This window comes from Cynara cardunculus (genome assembly GCF_001531365.2).
Source record: "Cynara cardunculus var. scolymus isolate 2C chromosome LG 3, CcrdV1, whole genome shotgun sequence".
NCBI classification, from domain to species: domain Eukaryota; kingdom Viridiplantae; phylum Streptophyta; class Magnoliopsida; order Asterales; family Asteraceae; genus Cynara; species Cynara cardunculus.
Genome location: NC_037530.1, coordinates 2,612,506 through 2,630,090, shown reverse-complemented (window position 1 = coordinate 2,630,090; position 17,585 = coordinate 2,612,506). Strand labels below are relative to the sequence as shown.

The window sequence follows — 17,585 nt, the reverse complement described above, 5'->3', positions numbered from 1 at the left end:
GAACATGAAACGATACAGTTAAACACAAGGAAACAAAGGTTTAACAATGGAGAATGCCGCCATTGTCAACAATGGTTCTTTATATATATGCCAACCCCTTTTCCAGAGCTAAATATTCCAAACGTAGATCACAGTACAACATTCACAGCATATAATACAAAACTCGAAACGATAATTTATCTGGAAATCAAAATTTTACCTTTTCCTTTGTCTTGTGAAAACGATAATGGCGTAATGCGCACCCATTGAGCGGGTATCGATGTGGATTCAAGCCATTCTTCTTTGTTTTGCTTACTTCACCATTTTTATTGGGTTTTTATAATAAATCCATCGATATCCAATCGAAAGATTCATGTTATATTTTCACATCTTTGTCAAAAAGGGTTAAAAAAAAGTATTTGGGTAATTTATCAAACACTTACTTGATAAATATTTCTCAATAAAATTCAACACTATCATTTATTTATTGAGTAAGAGTTTTAGTCAACATAAACGATATCATATGCAATAATTTACTCGATAAACGCTAACCGTGGTAAAAGTCATTGTTCTCATTTACCGGGTAAAACTTTCGATTTTTTCTCGTTCTTACCGGATAAGATTATTGGTTCTTGTCATATTCATCTGCTAAGGTAATATAACTTGATAAGAGCTTATGCGGATAAACATTTGGTAAACAATCCCTTACTTAACCCTACAAACACCATTTGACAGATACTTGATGACGGTTATCAGTATTAAATGTACCTATGGATTGATCTCGGTTTTTGTTGGCATACCTGTTAAAGGGGTGTTTCGTTTTGTATTCTAAATTTGATTATGTGATATTCAATAATCAAAATCAGAAAAATCACGAGCATGGTCTCATTCCAGTTGTCTTCATGTTAGGATGCTATGGCCTCCTTTTAGTCGTCTTTATAGTCAGTATTTTTGAATTATGTTGTCTAAAGTACTGACTTCTTAGATAATCATAGGTATCGTCTTATTTCAGTCATTTTTCCGACATAGTGTTTATATATGCATATGTTGTAATATTATTATTTAATGATTTTAGGCGTTGGACGAACTGGTTATTTAAAAAATAACAGATACAAAAAGACAAACAAATATACTGAAGAAATTGTATTCTACACATTGATAATTAGTTTTCTTGCAACTAATATACAACTGATATTTTGTACCTAAATAATATTTTTATAAGCAACAAGAAGTTATTAATAGGTATGGTAATCGGGCGGGGATGGGGCAAGTTTTCTAATCCCTGGCCTCGGCCCCGGTTTCTATGAACGCCCCCGCCTGGTACGGGGATTAATATCTCGTCCCCGGTTTATTTCCTGGGCAAACCTCGGGAAATTAAATAATATGTATATAAACACACACTCACATACATTAAATAAAATATATTCATAAAATTATATAGTGGGTGAGAGGCAAGCCGAGGGATACGCTACCCGGCCCCAACCCCAACCCCAGTTTGAGTCTACCGGGGATCTCCGGTAACGGAACCCGTTTTAACGGGAAAACCCAGTCCCCGTTCGGGTCAGGTGAACCGGGTTCCCTACCGGGTCGGGGCAAATCACTATCCCTAATTATTAAACCACTAAAAACCAATCATAGAGTTTCAATAATTGAATAATTATTTTTAAGAAAGCGTAATATAAACACCTCCTAAATCAATAATTCATACACAAACAAAAAAAGCTTTCAAAAACATCAATTGTTGATAAGCTTTTGACATAGTTGTTCATTAACATGTTAAATGTGAGATTTTGAATAGGATCCCCAAAATTTGGGGACCCAGATTTACATGGGTTTGGAGCTTCTATCAACGTACGTAAAGCCGTCAAAGACCTTCTAGCCTAGTGGTAAATGCTTGGGCATGACATAGTCATGAACCCAAGTTCGAGCCCTGGGAGGGGATTGTTGGCGACATTTAAGTGGAGCCATGTTTAGCCTCCAAAATTGTCGGGGATTAGTCGGGCGTTGACCCGGACACCCTTACAAAAAAAAAAAAAAAACGTACGTAAAGCCTATTTTAGATTCAAATTTTAAACTGTTTAGGTTTAGACGAAGATTTTTATTTAGCCATTTTGTATGTTTAACGCATACGTATATCTGCTATCTCATTTTACAGTCTAATTAAAAGGTCTCGATGTAACACGACCTCCAAAAGATTGGAACGTTCATGCTTTTTAGCATAAGTTTTATCGGTCGAATGTGAATTTTCAAGACAAATGCGTGTAAATAACAAAAAGCAGAAGGGTGTAAATGTAATTTTGATAATTCCAAATGTAATTCCACCAACCAACATCCCCACATAGAATAAGATTCTTGAAATTGATTTATGAAAGCTCCTCCTATGAAAGCATCATTAGAACCCAAAATTCCCAACCTACCCCTATATTTAAGTATCCAATAATCCCTTACTTTTACTTACCTCATTGCATAAACCACCATAATATTATATAGAGAGATTGAGATAGGTCATAGGTGGGTTTAAAAGGTAACCCAAAAAATGAAAAAAAAAGAAGTATATCTCATCTATTAGATAAATATATATTATATTTATACTATATAGTATAAAGTATTTGACAAAAACTCTTGAAAACAACTTTTTAAGTATTATGTACTGTTATATAATGCTAATTGCTTAATTTTTAAATTTACAGTTTCTCAATGCTTAGGTATAACTTATTGAAACACCTAAGCGGTATGTAGATAAACTCCATCTTTCATAAAGAGCTAACTTTCATCCATATCCTGATATCTATCGATTTCAACATTGAAAGAGACAGAGAACAAAAATAAACATTAAAATTGAGATGTATATCGTTCAATTGCGTGAGTACCCTTCTAGTACTAATATGTAACTGTTTATACTTAAGATACTTGTGAACTTATTAATTATTCACATGTGAATATCAATTATAAACTACTAAGCAATTAAACATTTACTCATGAATAGAGATGATTAAATTGAGCATGTTATGGATCGGATTTGGATTTTCGACTGGTTATAATTTTTATGGAATTTCAAGACCCCGTCAATATGGGACCAGTTATTTATAGGTCTGATTTTCATAAAAATAAATTAAGTTTTTTTATAAATTATAACACAAGTTTTTTACAAAATTTTCAAGATTTTATCTGCTTAAATGTATAATTTAAAGTGTATCACAACACTGAATTTCAAGAATCACAATTATAAAACCTTGTATAATATTTTTGTGTGAAAACAATCTAAAAATAAATGTGTTTTTGAAAAACTGATCCAAATACCTGATTTGGGACCAGAACCCGGGTACAAATTGGTCCTATGATTTTTGGCTGGGATCATGACTGGCCGGTCCAAGACTGTTTTTGTCCATCTCTACATGTGAATACTAACTAGAACCTATATACATGTACAATAACATTCAACTTTATTTTATAACATATTCACATGTGAATACCAACTAATTTAGTAGTAACAAAATCACCATTCAAGAACAACAACACACTTTATAAATTTACTAGCTTTATACTCATGCAATATAACGCGATGTAATATTTCATTATACACCAAGAATGAATAATCAGTGTAATTCATCATTAGAAAATAAAACACTGATTCTATGTTTGAACAAAATATACTTTACAATCATATATAATCATATACATCTAGGGTTGGGTTCACGTGAGACCAAAGGTTTTTCGTGAGATCCGTAAGACCAATTTATGTTCATTGATCAACTTTATAAGCCAATGATCTAATAGTCTAAAGTTGCACGGTGGCAATTTTGTGATTATTGAGAAGTCTCGTGGCAATTTTGTGATCATGAATGTTCATATTGTAAATCTAATCCAAAGATTCAGAATTGGTTTTATGGGTCTCACAAAAAACATTTGGTCTCACATGATCCCAAGTCTATACATCCATACATAAATATTTAAATATACTAAATTGTGTTGATTGTATTTTTATATATATGGCTACAACATATATCAAAATCATACATGTCATAAGACAAAAGTACATTTGATTTTGTCTCTTTTTTAATTTAGCAGGATTGTGATGTAGTGGTTGAGATTCAGAGGGATCTGGTGGAATATCCATCTGTCTTAGATTCGATTCCAGACGTCCATAATAATTTTAACCACTGAATTAATCAAGACTGATGTCTTGCACTGCAATTTATCAGGATTAATTTAGACATGACCTAAGAATCCTTAAAAAATTATATAAAACATCAAATTTTATTATTTTTTTAAAATATGAACATGAAAACAAAATTTAAAATTATTATAATATATACTATAAAACATAAAGTTCCCATAATTAATTTTTAAATACCAAAATGGGTCCTATTATGATGTTACATTTAATAAATAATTTAAAAACTTTCAATTTTTTTATATTAAACATCCCTTTTTCATGTCACTATTGAGAGCTAAGAAATTGGTGAACCAACACATATATAATATTGGTGGTATCTTATTGGGATTTTGAGGGGTGGGGATGATGACGAGGATGAGGCTGAAGATGTTCAATCGCGTGGGAGTGTTGCTGACCAAACATGTATGGTTAGTTTAAGAGAAGAAACTGCGACAAAATTAATGCAAAATGAATATTGATTATAGTTGTTATGAAACTTTGTTCTTGTTTAATATTGTGTGTGGAATCAATTGACATATTTCAGTTGATATTTTTAAATTTATTTTAGTTCATTTGAACTTAATTAAAATGAATTGATTCATTTTTCAGAATCCATACATTTGTCAGTTTATAAAAACAAACATTCTTATATTGATTCTGATTTCAGACTTCAGACGTAAAAATAAATAGTCTATTGATTCAAATTTCAGACTTAAGATGTAAAAACAAACAGTCCGACTGATTCACATTTCAGACTTCAGCACCACCTCTTATAAACCAGAGGTGAAATCAGACTTCAGACTTCAGCACCTCTTAAAAAACAAACGTCACCTAACTGAATTATATTAATCTGAAATTTTAGAAGCAGTGGTAAACTTAGATTTTTTGTCGAGCGAGTGCGTCTTTAAGGTGGATCAATGGTTTGCAAAGTCGTTCAATGTGTTTTTAACCGAACTCCACCAAATTCCAGTGACTTTTTAAAGTCTTTTAGTTGATTTCGAAAGACTTTTTCATTTTTTGGGTTGATTTCGAAAGATTTTTATTTTTGGGTTGATATTTCGTGTATTTTATAATAATATATCAGAGTACCCCTCAAAAATTTAGTGGGTACTACTTTCATACCATGAAAAAGGATCTACATACGAAAATAAGTTGAGCAGGCACACCGGACTTAATCAGTCCATCCCTTTTTACAAGAATCTAATTTGAAACATAAGATATGTTAAAAATGTCTGAACGAAAGGTGAACCGATTTTAGTAACCCTCTGATTGAGTAGTCATACGAACTCGTCCTTGAAACAGCGTGGGCGTATTTTTGCTTTCTTGATGCAATTCTTGACAAAGACGTATAAGTAACTTAACGAGCTTAAACGACAACGATTAAGATGCGCGATTGATGAAATTGACATAGAGTTTCTCTAAGACATATCATTTGTTCAATTGATATACTAACATATCGTTTCATTTTAGTTTTTACTCATCAACTAGTTATCTGGAAAAATAAAAGATTACGTCATGTGAATATATGATTAGTTAACATGTGTTTGTTTATAAAAGCAGTAGGCATGGCAATCGGCCAGGGATGGGGCGAGTTTCTAATCCCCGCCCCCAGCCCCAATTTATATGAACGACCCTTGGCCCCGGTCTCCAGCGGATACGGGGATTAATATCCCGTCCCGGGTTTATTTTCTGGTCAAACCCCGATCCTTGTTACCCGTCAAGACCTAAATTTAAAAAACAATATATATATATATATACACACACACACACACATACACACACATATATTATAGTAAAATATATTAATAAAATTATATATCGGGTATGGGACGGTTTGGTGGATACGCTACCCGGCCCCGGCTCCACCCCCGGTTCGAGTCTACCGAGGATTGGTTAAGTCGTTGATTGGTTAAAGAAGACACAAGATATAAAATCATTTAGAGGGTTTTAAAATTATTAAGAAACATATATTTTTTTGTCAAACAAAATTAATCTCTTAACGATTCAAAGACTGCTTATTAATATAAGAGATCGTTTGTTTACTTTTTAATAGCTTCATTAAGAGGCAATATCGGAATCTTCAAGAGGTGAATCTTGTTGGCAAAAAAAATTAATGGTTCTAAAACCCTCTAAATAATTTTGTATTATGGGTCTCCTTTAACCATTCAACGCCTTAATTTCATTGTAAATAATTACCAAACAATTATATTTCATGTTTCACTATATCATGAGAGTTTTTAATGACTACTTAATCATTTTACACCAAATCATTCAATAACAACCCATGACTATAAGAAGACAAACAACCCCTTGATTAATACTTTTATGAAAGTAAAAAAAGGAAATAAATGATCTATGAAAAAATTGGCAACTCCACGTGTCAAACAGTTACGATTTGTTCGCGACCATCTTCTCCATGTACCTGGAGCTGGTCGGGATCCACCATCACAACCGTCAACCGGAGCATTCTCAGCCGCCGTTGGACACCATTGCCGGGTATCCAAACGGCATTGCCACCGCCACGCTCATTTCGTCATAATTACTCCGGCAAATACCTATATGAAATTTCATTGCTCTTACTGTAAATTATCTATAAAATAATATAGGAGTTATTGGTGGTGCAAAGATGATGACAGTCCATGATTCAGATTCAACCATTTATCTTCACGGAGAGATCGATTTAACGATAATCGAAGCTCGATGTTTGCCGAACATGGATTTACCAACGGAGCGAGTGCGCCATTGCTTGAAAGTCTTGCATCTGTGTAAATCATCGAAAAAGAACAAAAAAGCGAAGCGCAATCATAAGGTGATTACGAGCGATCCGTACGTAAGCGTCTGCCTCAGCGGAGCCACCGTCGCACGGACGCGTGTGATTTCTAACTCCCAATATCCTGTCTGGAACGAGCATTTTGTTACGCTGCTAGCTCATCCGGTGGCGCAGGTGGAGTTTCAGGTGAAGGATAATGATGTTTTCGGTGCAGATATGATCGGCGTCGCCACAATCTCCGCTAAGTGGATAAAGTCCGGTGAGTTAATCGAAGATTGGTTCCCGATACTAGGTCCATTTGGTAAACCGCCAAAACCTAAAGCCGCGATACGGTTAAAACTCAGATTCACCCCTTGTTATGTCGATAATAACAGACATGAAATCGGCACCGATGAGTCATTTGGCTTGAAACGAAGTTATTTTCCGATTAGACATGGATGTAATGTGACGCTGTATCAGGATGCCCATGTCCGGGATGGGGAGTTACCGGATATCAAATTGGATGGAGGAGGAATAGAAGGGGGTGGAGAGTGTGAAACTTTTAAGCACAAGGGTTGCTGGGAAGATATATGCCATGCTATCTTGGAGGCTCGTCATTTGGTGTATGTTATTGGGTGGTCGATCTTCGATAAGGTGAAACTGCTTAGGGAGCCTACCAAGCCTTTGCCAAGAGATGGGAACTTGACTCTTGGGGAGTTGTTGAAGCGTAAATCACAAGAAGGGGTGAAGGTTTTATTGCTTGTTTGGGATGATAAGACTTCACACGACAAATTCTTCATTCGAACGGTAAAAATGCTTCATTGTTTTCATTCCTTCCCTAAGATTTTAGGTTTTCTGCTTGTGTTTGTGTTTATAAACAATGAAATGCAGATATGATGATAGCAAGAAGGCTACAGGTTTACTGATACCTCTTCAAAGATCCAGTTAGTTATAGCATATTGGCATGTTTTAGTGATCTTGCTCTTTCTTAGGAATATCATACTAATAGATACTTTCATTACCCCTAATTTAGTGCGGTTTGACACATGCATCTATAGTTCTCTGGGTAGCTGATCTTTTTCCCTTAGCTGCTTCACATGCCCCTTTATCTAACCCTGCTTGGACTGTGGATGGAAATCAGGAAATGTACTTGGATAAATTTTATATCTACTTCTAGATGTTAGAAGTACACAGAATCAAGTAACCATGGTATATCCTTTGTGTTTTTATTTTCGGTTGCTAACCCATCATGTACTCTGCATATTTTGCCATCTTGAATGACACAATTGTACCTCTCAATGATAATTTATAAATGGTATAGCCATGACTCTGCATATAAACAATATCCTCCATAAGACGGACACTGCAGCCCCCTTGTTACAATGCCTGTCTAGTGGCTGCAGCTAATAGATCCCTCGGCAGTGCTTCTTATGGAAGTAGTCTCTGTTCTGTTTGGCCTGATGATATTTTGGTTTTTGGGGATGATCTAGAGGGGATTGCACTCTAAAGTTCATTCTGAGGAAATCTTGGATGGACTTCGGGATTCTCAAGTACTTGGTGGCACTACATGTGGCTGGATCCTGCAACTACGCCTTATACTAACGAAAGTATGTCTGATATCTTTGTTCAGCTTGGTATGTTCAGGCCTTAAGGTTCTGTGATGGTCTCAGATGTGCTACTTGATGATCCAAAAAGTTAGAAAAAAATAGTTCAAAAATTGGAAGTGATAGATCAGCATGTTTTTGAGTGTGACCACATTTGGTCTTTCATTCATACCGATCATTCATATGTGATATGGGAGATATTGACATACCTAGGGGTTATATTGCAAGATCTTTTTATATATAGAGATCATAAGCGCACTAGAGTTGTCTATCAATGCTCCATGTAGCCAAAGGTCTAGAATAAGGCACTATCTTTGTGGGTGGTAATCTGTTTATGGTTTGATGCTGATGTAGCGACAGCAGAGCAACTATGCACATCTCCAAGAATCAGATATGAGTATATCAACTTATTATGGTGGACCCTTATCTCTTTTCTAAGAAGGTGGTGGGACGTTTATGAATCTCCTACTGAGCTGTTTGGGTGTGTTATTGAGATCATGCATCTCAACAAAGCCCTTTCATACGACTCAGTTTGATCACATGTGGCATGTTGGACATATTTGAAATATGTGCTCTAACTAGACATGGCTGTTAGGGATATAGGATATCCGTTATTGGTATTTTCTCAAGGGTTTATATCTTGGCCCATCTCTAACTTTGCACATTGATCGATTATTACACACTTTGTAAAACCATTATTTACGGTAGAGAAGAAAGGCTCCTAATTTCTTTGGGTACACATGTTTTACTGTTCAAAGTAGTACTTACATGGAACACTAAACCTAAAATAGATGCTTCCTTTGAATCAAGATGCATTTAAACTCGGGACTGCAAAAAGAAAAATGGAAAAGAAACATAAAATGTCACTTATCTTAATGGTTTAATATTTTTTGTGTGTAGGAAGGATTGATGCAAACTCATGATGAAGAAACTCGGAAGTTTTTCAAACACACATCTGTCAACTGCGTGTTGGCACCTCGATATGCCAGCAGTAAGCTTAGCATTTTCAAGCAACAGGCATGCGTCATACTGTGTTCGAAATTTTGTTTACTTTGTGGGGGAGGGGAGATCTTCTATATGGATTGTTATCATATCTAACCTTGGATAATTTAGTAATTCCAAGTTGGACCATGGTTTAAAAATGTTGTGGCAACTTGAAACTCAATAGTTGGATGGATTGGTTAACTACTTCTGGGTGGGATATACTGGGTTCATTTGGTTTGGTTTATTCTGCATACTAGATCTTGTAACTGACACTTAGATTGTATTACATGACAGATTCGAATATAGATCAGAATAGTAGAAATATAGCAAGAACATGCTTTAAAATTTTCAAATTATAGCAAGGGTTCAGATTGTTAATTAGATAGCCTTGTGTTGGATAGCATAATTTGGTCAAATGAATGCATGCATTTGTTCAGGCATTTGGAAAATGAGCTTAATAGATTGGCATCAGAAGTTGCTAGATCTCAACTCTCAAGTCATCAATATTCAGTTTAAACAACCAAAAAATAGGCATTTTAATCTGCACAAACTTATTTTACTTCAGTAAATTTAAAGTTTCAACTTTCATCAGTTTTATGTTCTTAGTGCATTCTTGTTTCTGCTGCATCTTCTCCAGCTTCATATCCCCATGATCATGGATTACACATATATTTCCAATAATGTAAGAAGATGATGTGAAAAGAATGAACGATGATGATGAGGTTTTATTATGATAAGCTGGCATTTTAAGTTCATAATTTGCATGAATTTCAATCACTTGTCAACATACATGAACTTGTAGCACAAAGTGAAGGAGCTTCTTTTCCAAACAGATTTGGTGTATGTAAAATTATTAAGAGGCATTTAGTTCACGTCAATGGTGATGTGTTCCAATCTTGTTTCTTATATTAGACAATTCTTTCGATGCAGGTTGTTGGCACCCTATATACCCATCATCAGAAATGTGTTATAGTGGATACACAAGCCTTCGGAAATTACAGGAAGATATCTGCATTTATCGGAGGTCTGGACCTCTGTAATGGACGCTATGACACACCACAACATCGTTTATTTCGTGATCGTGGCACTGTATTTGAGAACGATTACCACAATCCTACGTTTTATGTAAGTTTGTACTCTAGTACTAAATTTAATTCCTGTTAGGGATTTGATTGGACATAACTATATTTTCACAATCAGCAACATTCCATAATTTCCGGAAGATTTTTCTACAGATGCAGCACCTTTAGGCTTTAGAGATGCCCACCCTAGCAATCACTGGAAACAAACAGAGAAATTCGAAGAACTTTTTCAACTCAACTGATCTTAAGCTTCCATAAGGCTGAAAGCTATTAATCACAGAATTTCACAAGTCCTCTGCCCCCTATGCTTATCGAGTCATTGACCCATCCTGCGTCTTCTCTCGAGTATTGTGAAATTCTGATTCCGGTTTTTTGTGAACTCAATAGGCGTCTCATCAATGGCATCACAACTATTGATTACAAAGGGACACTCTAGAAAACGAGGACATCCAGGTTTCTATGATTTTGGTGTTACTTGGAGATAGTTTCATGTTGGATTAGGCAATTCTGTTATGCTAAAGGAAGCTTCTCTAAGGACCAACAAGTTGGGGCATTCTTTATCCAAACCATGGACATTTCCATGTAGGAACATTCACTGGAAGGCCCAGGCAGTATTCTCGGATCTTTTATGTTGACTATGCTGATTGTCCTAATACCAGAGATTTCCCCCGGTTACTTACTTAATTTGCATTCGTTGGAGGGAACACTGTGTGCTTGAAGAGTAAGAAGCAGTTATTAAGTGCTGAATCTGGGGAATCCGAGTATTGACCATGGCTGATGTCACCTGTGAGATGATGGTGCAGATGAGACGCTTATTTCGTATAACCAAGAATCAAGTTTTCCATGAGAGGTTTAAGCACATTGAAGCCATTTGCCATCTTGTTCGTGACCATGTTGTCAGGACCATCCATGCATAATAGAACTTCACATTGATTTGTAGATATCTTGACCAAGCCATTAAAGATAACATCAAATAATCTAGTGTGCCCTACTATGCCTACCTCCCCAAAGGATCCCCTAACCTACATAAAAATATTATTAGGCGTAAAGCTTTACATATCTTCATTTTTTTAGTGGTTCATTCATCTTCAACACTCTGATTATATGTACAGAACTTCTATTAGTATCTTCAAAAGGGTCTTCAATTTCCCTAAGCTCCTCACTAATTGAAAACTTATCAAAATAACCTTTTCATCACGACATCACCATCTTTGAGTAAAGTCCTTGTTTGTCTTCCTTGATGCATTTGATTGTGATGTATGCCAGTTATCATGTCTTTTTTTGAAGTATATAATATATTTTATATACGGCAAATGCAACAAATAAATTCACACACCCTCTTCACCATTGGTGAATGGTGAGGTCTGAACCCCTGACCTCCTAGGAGGCAAAAGACTCAGATACAGCTAGGCCAAAGGCCCTTTGGTGTCTTGTTTTTTCTCGCCTACTTATAAAAGAAAGTCTTTTCCTCCCAACCAGCTGTGTGGTAGTATGAGTGTATGACTGAATTCTTGATTTCCCATCCCAAGGAATTATCTATATGATAATCTTTGTAATGTGTTTTCTACTCTCATTTCAAGTTAATGCAAAAAGTTCCAAATCAAGTAGATGTGTTCAATAGCCAAAAGTTCTCGGGTATGTGAGAAGGGATAAATAACTTTTATTCGTTCAACCGTCTGTTTTTCAGTTTCGAGACCCATACTATATTCTTTCTATGATAGTCAGGTATAAAAGGGCCAAGACAACCCTGGCATGATTTACACTGCAAAATTGATGGTCCTGCTGCACATGATGTGCTTAAAAACTTTGAGCAAAGGTGGAAAAAAGCTACAAAATGGTCCCGAGTTGGCGTAAAAAAACTATCCCACTGGAATGACGATTCATTTTTTAGATTAGACCGCAATCAATGGATACTCTGCCCTTCGTCGAGGGTTCCAAATGATGATCAAGAACTGCAGGTTTCAAAGGCGGAAGATCCAGAAAACTGGCATGTTCAGGTTTGCAACTTTAACCAAGATTGGTTTCTGTCAAAAATTTATGCTCTATTGACCTTTGTTTTGTTGGGTTCTTTTATGTGGACAGCTTTTCCGCTCAATCGATTCAGGTTCTTTGGAAGGATTTCCCAAAGATGTTCGAGCAGCTGAGTCTCAGGTTTATCTTAATTACCGTATAAAGAAGTTTCACACAACTGGAAGTTGTTGAAACGGGTGTTATGTTTTGACATTATTTTAATGTTCTCGTGTAGCAGAATCTGGTCGGCTCAAAAAATCTGGTGATCGATACAAGCATTCAAAGGGCGTACATTCAAGCCATAAGATCTGCCAAGCACTTCATTTACATTGAGAATCAATACTTTTTCGGTTCATCATATGCATGGTCATCCAATAGTGATGCAGGTTTGTGCAATAATCAATGGGAAGTTGCATATAATGCTTATTTGTTAAGATATTTAGGCTGTGTTTAGTACATGGGACTGGATGCCAATTCACGAGGATCTTCCAAACCGAATAAAACATAGTTTTTTTCTTTGTACGAACCGACTTTTTTTTTGACGTATCAATTATATCAAATTCTTCATTCAAATTTGGTACTATTATATATGTATGTATTTATGTATATGAAAATTGCGTAAAAATGTTTATAACTTAAAGAGTAAATTACGTTTTTCCTCCTTGTGGTTTGTTAAAAATTGCGATTTTCGTCCTTGTGGTTTAGAAATTTGCTGTTTTCGTCCCTATGGTTCGTAATTCATTGCTATTTTCATCCTTATGACTTACAATTTATTGTTGTTTCAGTTCTTGTGGTTTACATTTCTTTACTGTTTTTGTTATTTGTACCTACAAGGTAGGAATTAGTCCAGGAATGAAAATAGCAATAAATTGCAAACTATAGGGATGAAATCGCAATTTCTAAACCATAGGGACGACAATCGAAATTATTGACAAACCATAGGGAAGAAAATAGTAATTTACTCTAAATTAAATGATTTAAATATATATTTGATCTGTGTGATTTATAACTACTATTCATCAAACAACTTCTAGGGGCAACTTGTCTAGTTTTGTCCTATCCAGTCCTAATCGTACCAAACACTAAACAGACAACTTGTCTTGTCGACTTGTCGTGTCTAGTCTTGCCCTCTTGTAAAGTCCAGTTTTGTTCAGTCCAATCCAATCATGTTTGTGGACCAAATGCTACCTTAATGGTCATTATTTACCATCTATTCCTCTGTACCATAATAAGTGCAACAAATTATCCTTAAAAAGCTTTTCTTAGTTGTACTTAATTGTACAATAGGCTACATTAGTTGTATTTTATGCATCTAAACATTTGTTTTTCCATGGATTCTATTAGTTCATGGCCATGAATTCTCTACTTTCATTATTTTCATAAATAGGTGCTGATCATTTGATCCCAATGGAGCTGGCATTGAAGATTGCTAGTAAGATAAGGGCAAATGAGAGGTTTTCGGTTTATGTTGTCATTCCAATGTGGCCAGAAGGCGTCCCTACTTCTGCGGCTGTTCAAGGAATCTTGTTTTGGCAGGTAATGAGCATAAGATTTCCCATCTTCTTAACAGTCTATTTAGGATACTGAATGGTGTGTACTACCAAAATGAAGACAGTTGACATGAAGATTATGAAGTAGTGGTTGAGGCCCAGAGGGATGTGGTGGAATATCCCATCCTCCCTGGGCTCAATTCTAAGCGTCCACAATAATTGTGGCCATTGAGGTTATGAAGGCTGATGTCTTACGGTTGCAATTTGCCAGGATTAGTCTGGGCAAGCCTGGGACACCCTTCCTAAAAGAAAAGACTATGAAGTCTCCCGAGCATGTTTTTCCTGATTTTCTTGTAGTATGCCATTAATCATAAGAAAGTTTGTGATTAATATGATACATAACCCATGCATTTTTTAACACACTCAAATTCCAGTAAGATGCCCCCTTAAGAGTTAAGACCATCTCCAAACCATTACGCTATTATTTGCACTTTTCTGGAGACGGAAATAGTGCAAAAAGTACATTTGGCCGTCTTCATTGGAGATGCTCTAAGGGGCCGTTTGGTTGGTTTTTTATTAGTCTTGTATGGATAAAGTTATCTGTGTAGATTAATCTGTCTCCATAGATTCTGAAGGTTTTTGTTTGGGAGGGGTTTATCGTAAATGGAGGAGTGTGTTTTCTAATTGGGAGGGGCAGGTCTGGAAAAAAGTTTGGCTTTTTGCATAAAGCTCCACCTAGAAGCTTAGTGAATAAGCCACTTTCTATATCATTAAGCCACTATAAAACAGTCGTGTATATCTAAATGAATAAGCTGTGACTCCCATTAAGCTGCTAACAAACATGCCCTAAGAGGATGGTAGATGCACATAAATTAAGGTTATACTTGATCTTTGTTAATATTCCAGGGACAAACTATCCAAATGATGTATGAAGTTATCGCTCAAGAGATCAAGAATTCAGAGCTCGAGAATGCACATCCACAAGATTACTTAAATTTCTACTGCCTCGGAAAACGTGAACGATGCAAGGAGGAAGGCAGAAACTCTTTAGATGGCAGTTCGGTAATGATGCATCTTTTGATGTATATATATTCTACTGTATTGCATTAGTAGTTTGCTCTATTGTATTTCTAGTATTTCACCTAATAATCTAGATGTATACATATGCTTTGACCAGTTGGGAATGTCGAGATTCTAGTTCTATATGATAAAAAATTTACGAATTTTGACCTTCACTTTGAGAACTTCACCCGCAATTTCGAAGGTTTTAGCTACGTTATGATCATCGTGTCAAGATCTTCATGATAACCCGAAACCAAAACCAAACGAACCCGGTGAACCTTACACGTAATAGGGTCTAGGGAGGGTCTAGGATGTACGCAGGCCTTACCTCTACCCCTCGCTCCTTGAAGACCCCTGACAAGTGTTATATGTCTCTCTTTCTCTCTCTCTCTCTCTATATATATATATATATAGTCAGGTTCAGAGGAAAACTCCAAAAAAAATGAAAAACTGAGGAACACTTTGGTAAGATGGTATGCACATGTAAATACAAGTAATATGTAAGCAATTTGTCTGGTATGCACATATGCATAAAAACCAAAAAGTAGCTTCAATTACTTGTATGCACATGTGCATGCCGTCGAGACAAATGGTTAGCCGAGTGTTCTTGAGTTTATCTTTTTTGAGGTTTTCCCCTGAACCYCCCCCCCCCCCTTCTCTCTCTCTCTATATATATCTTGCATATATATGATCTGAGATAGGATTCAGCGGACAGCGGTTGGGACTTAGCTTAAACGAGGATGATGATCAAGAACACACTTGGTATACTTCTTGCAGGTTTCGGCTTCTCAAAAGAACGGACGGTTCATGATTTACGTACATGCAAAGGGAATGATCGTAGATGATGAGTATGTGATATTGGGATCTGCCAACATCAACCAAAGATCCATGGCTGGTTCACGAGATACGGAGATAGCCATGGGGGCGTATCAGCCCCATCACACATGGGCTCAAAAGAAAAGTCACCCGCATGGTCAAGTTAGTATATATTCATTTTGATGGCGTTGTCTATGTGGGTGCGTTTAGTACACAAGATAACAGTTGTCACATGTTTGTTGCAACAATTAAACTAGGATTGGACATAACTGAGCGGGACAAAAATGCATTTTCTCTATCCAACCAAATTAGATGGAACAAAGATCAAGGAGGTGGGACAAGTTTGGTAAATTACTAAACGACCCATGTCAAATTAAAACCCTAAAACCTTCCACAACTTTTTCACCTACCTACCTCTCTCTCGTCTTCCAATACTCTCCAGTTTTGTCTGCATACCAAATGCACCTTCAAACTACTTACTGAGCCCGTTTTTTTTAATGATTTTTACGTCTTTCGTCATCAATGTTGATTTCAGGTGCATGGATATAGAATGTCACTATGGGCTGAACATTTGGGCAAGATCGAAGATTACTTCAACGAGCCACAAAGTTTAGCCTGCGTAAAGAGTATAAACGAGTTTGCAGAAGAGAACTGGGAAAGGTTCGCCTCGGCCGATTTCACTCCCTTGCCCGGCCATCTTCTCAAGTACCCTATCAAGGTTGAGCCCGATGGGAAAGTATGCCCTTTACCTGATTACGAACATTTCCCGGATGTTGGAGGTAAGATCCTTGGTGCTGTATCCAACCTCCCTAATGCTTTGATTACGTAAGTTTTTTATGCCCAAATTTCATAACAGAAACGCGGTTTTGACCTCGAGGAATAGCCCGTATCTATATCATACGTATATCATTATAAATAAACGCTGATCTTGGTGCACCAAGGCTCCTCGGGTTTACTAGTGTTGTTGAAAGGGTTTCTTTTCCGGCTTGAACCCATGATCTTCGGGTGAAAGAGGATTAGCCTCACCGATTTGTTTAAAGGTTCATTAGACATTTTAGTGTTGTTTGAACACATTGTTCTATTCAATCAAGATAAGTGGGAATAAAATTGGATATATTTGTAGAAATTAAGAATTCATTGGCATTTTTAACTCAGCTGCTTCTGTAATCAACATAATCCATTGAAAGGGCTGGTTCAAATGTGAACCCTAAATATTTTGAGAATATGAGAACCAACTATTCATGTTTTTTTTATTAACCTGGATATCCAACCCGCTATGCGAGCCGACTAATCCCAGGGCGACCACCTGCTTTGCAGATAGCCCAGAGTCACCGCATTTGAACCTCCGTGGCCACAGGGGGATTTTTATTCCTCATTGGATTTGAACCTGGGACCTCCTAGTACTTTTGACTTTTGGAGCCAAGCTCAAACCAATCAGGCACCACTCTTGTGGTTCTATTCATGCTTTATTCATGATAAATATCGTGATAAATGCTCATGATGAAATAATCCCTAATGAAAATGCATGTTATTCATTAATGTTCTGGGTTATTTATTCATCATTAATAATACATGCCTTTAGCCTAACGGTACCCGAGCCTCTAGCCTCTCGGGAGGTTAGGGGTTCAAACATGCCAAATGTGAAGAGGGCGG

General features: G+C 36.3%; 1 protein-coding gene across 1 annotated transcript; it reads left to right on the top strand.

Moving 5' to 3' along the window:
• The first annotated feature begins 1,240 nt into the window (after positions 1–1,240).
• LOC112508595 (phospholipase D delta-like) lies at positions 1,241–16,787 on the top strand. Its single transcript, XM_025113264.1, has 12 exons — positions 1,241–1,245; positions 1,529–1,539; positions 6,784–7,691; positions 9,389–9,505; positions 10,403–10,597; positions 12,276–12,551; positions 12,637–12,705; positions 12,803–12,950; positions 13,952–14,100; positions 14,961–15,116; positions 15,894–16,094; positions 16,468–16,787. The coding sequence occupies exons 1-12, from the start codon at positions 1,241–1,243 to the stop codon at positions 16,759–16,761; spliced, it is 2,529 nt and encodes an 842-aa protein (XP_024969032.1). The 3' UTR covers positions 16,762–16,787.
• Positions 16,788–17,585: the final 798 nt, after the last annotated feature.

Bases quoted from the DNA above. Each gene is read 5' to 3' on its own strand.
- LOC112508595 (XM_025113264.1), top strand. The intron at 10,598-12,275 runs GTAAGTTTGTAC...TTTCTATGATAG, and splicing joins ACCACAATCCTACGTTTTAT to TCAGGTATAAAAGGGCCAAG. The intron at 15,117-15,893 runs GTAATGATGCAT...TACTTCTTGCAG, and splicing joins ACTCTTTAGATGGCAGTTCG to GTTTCGGCTTCTCAAAAGAA.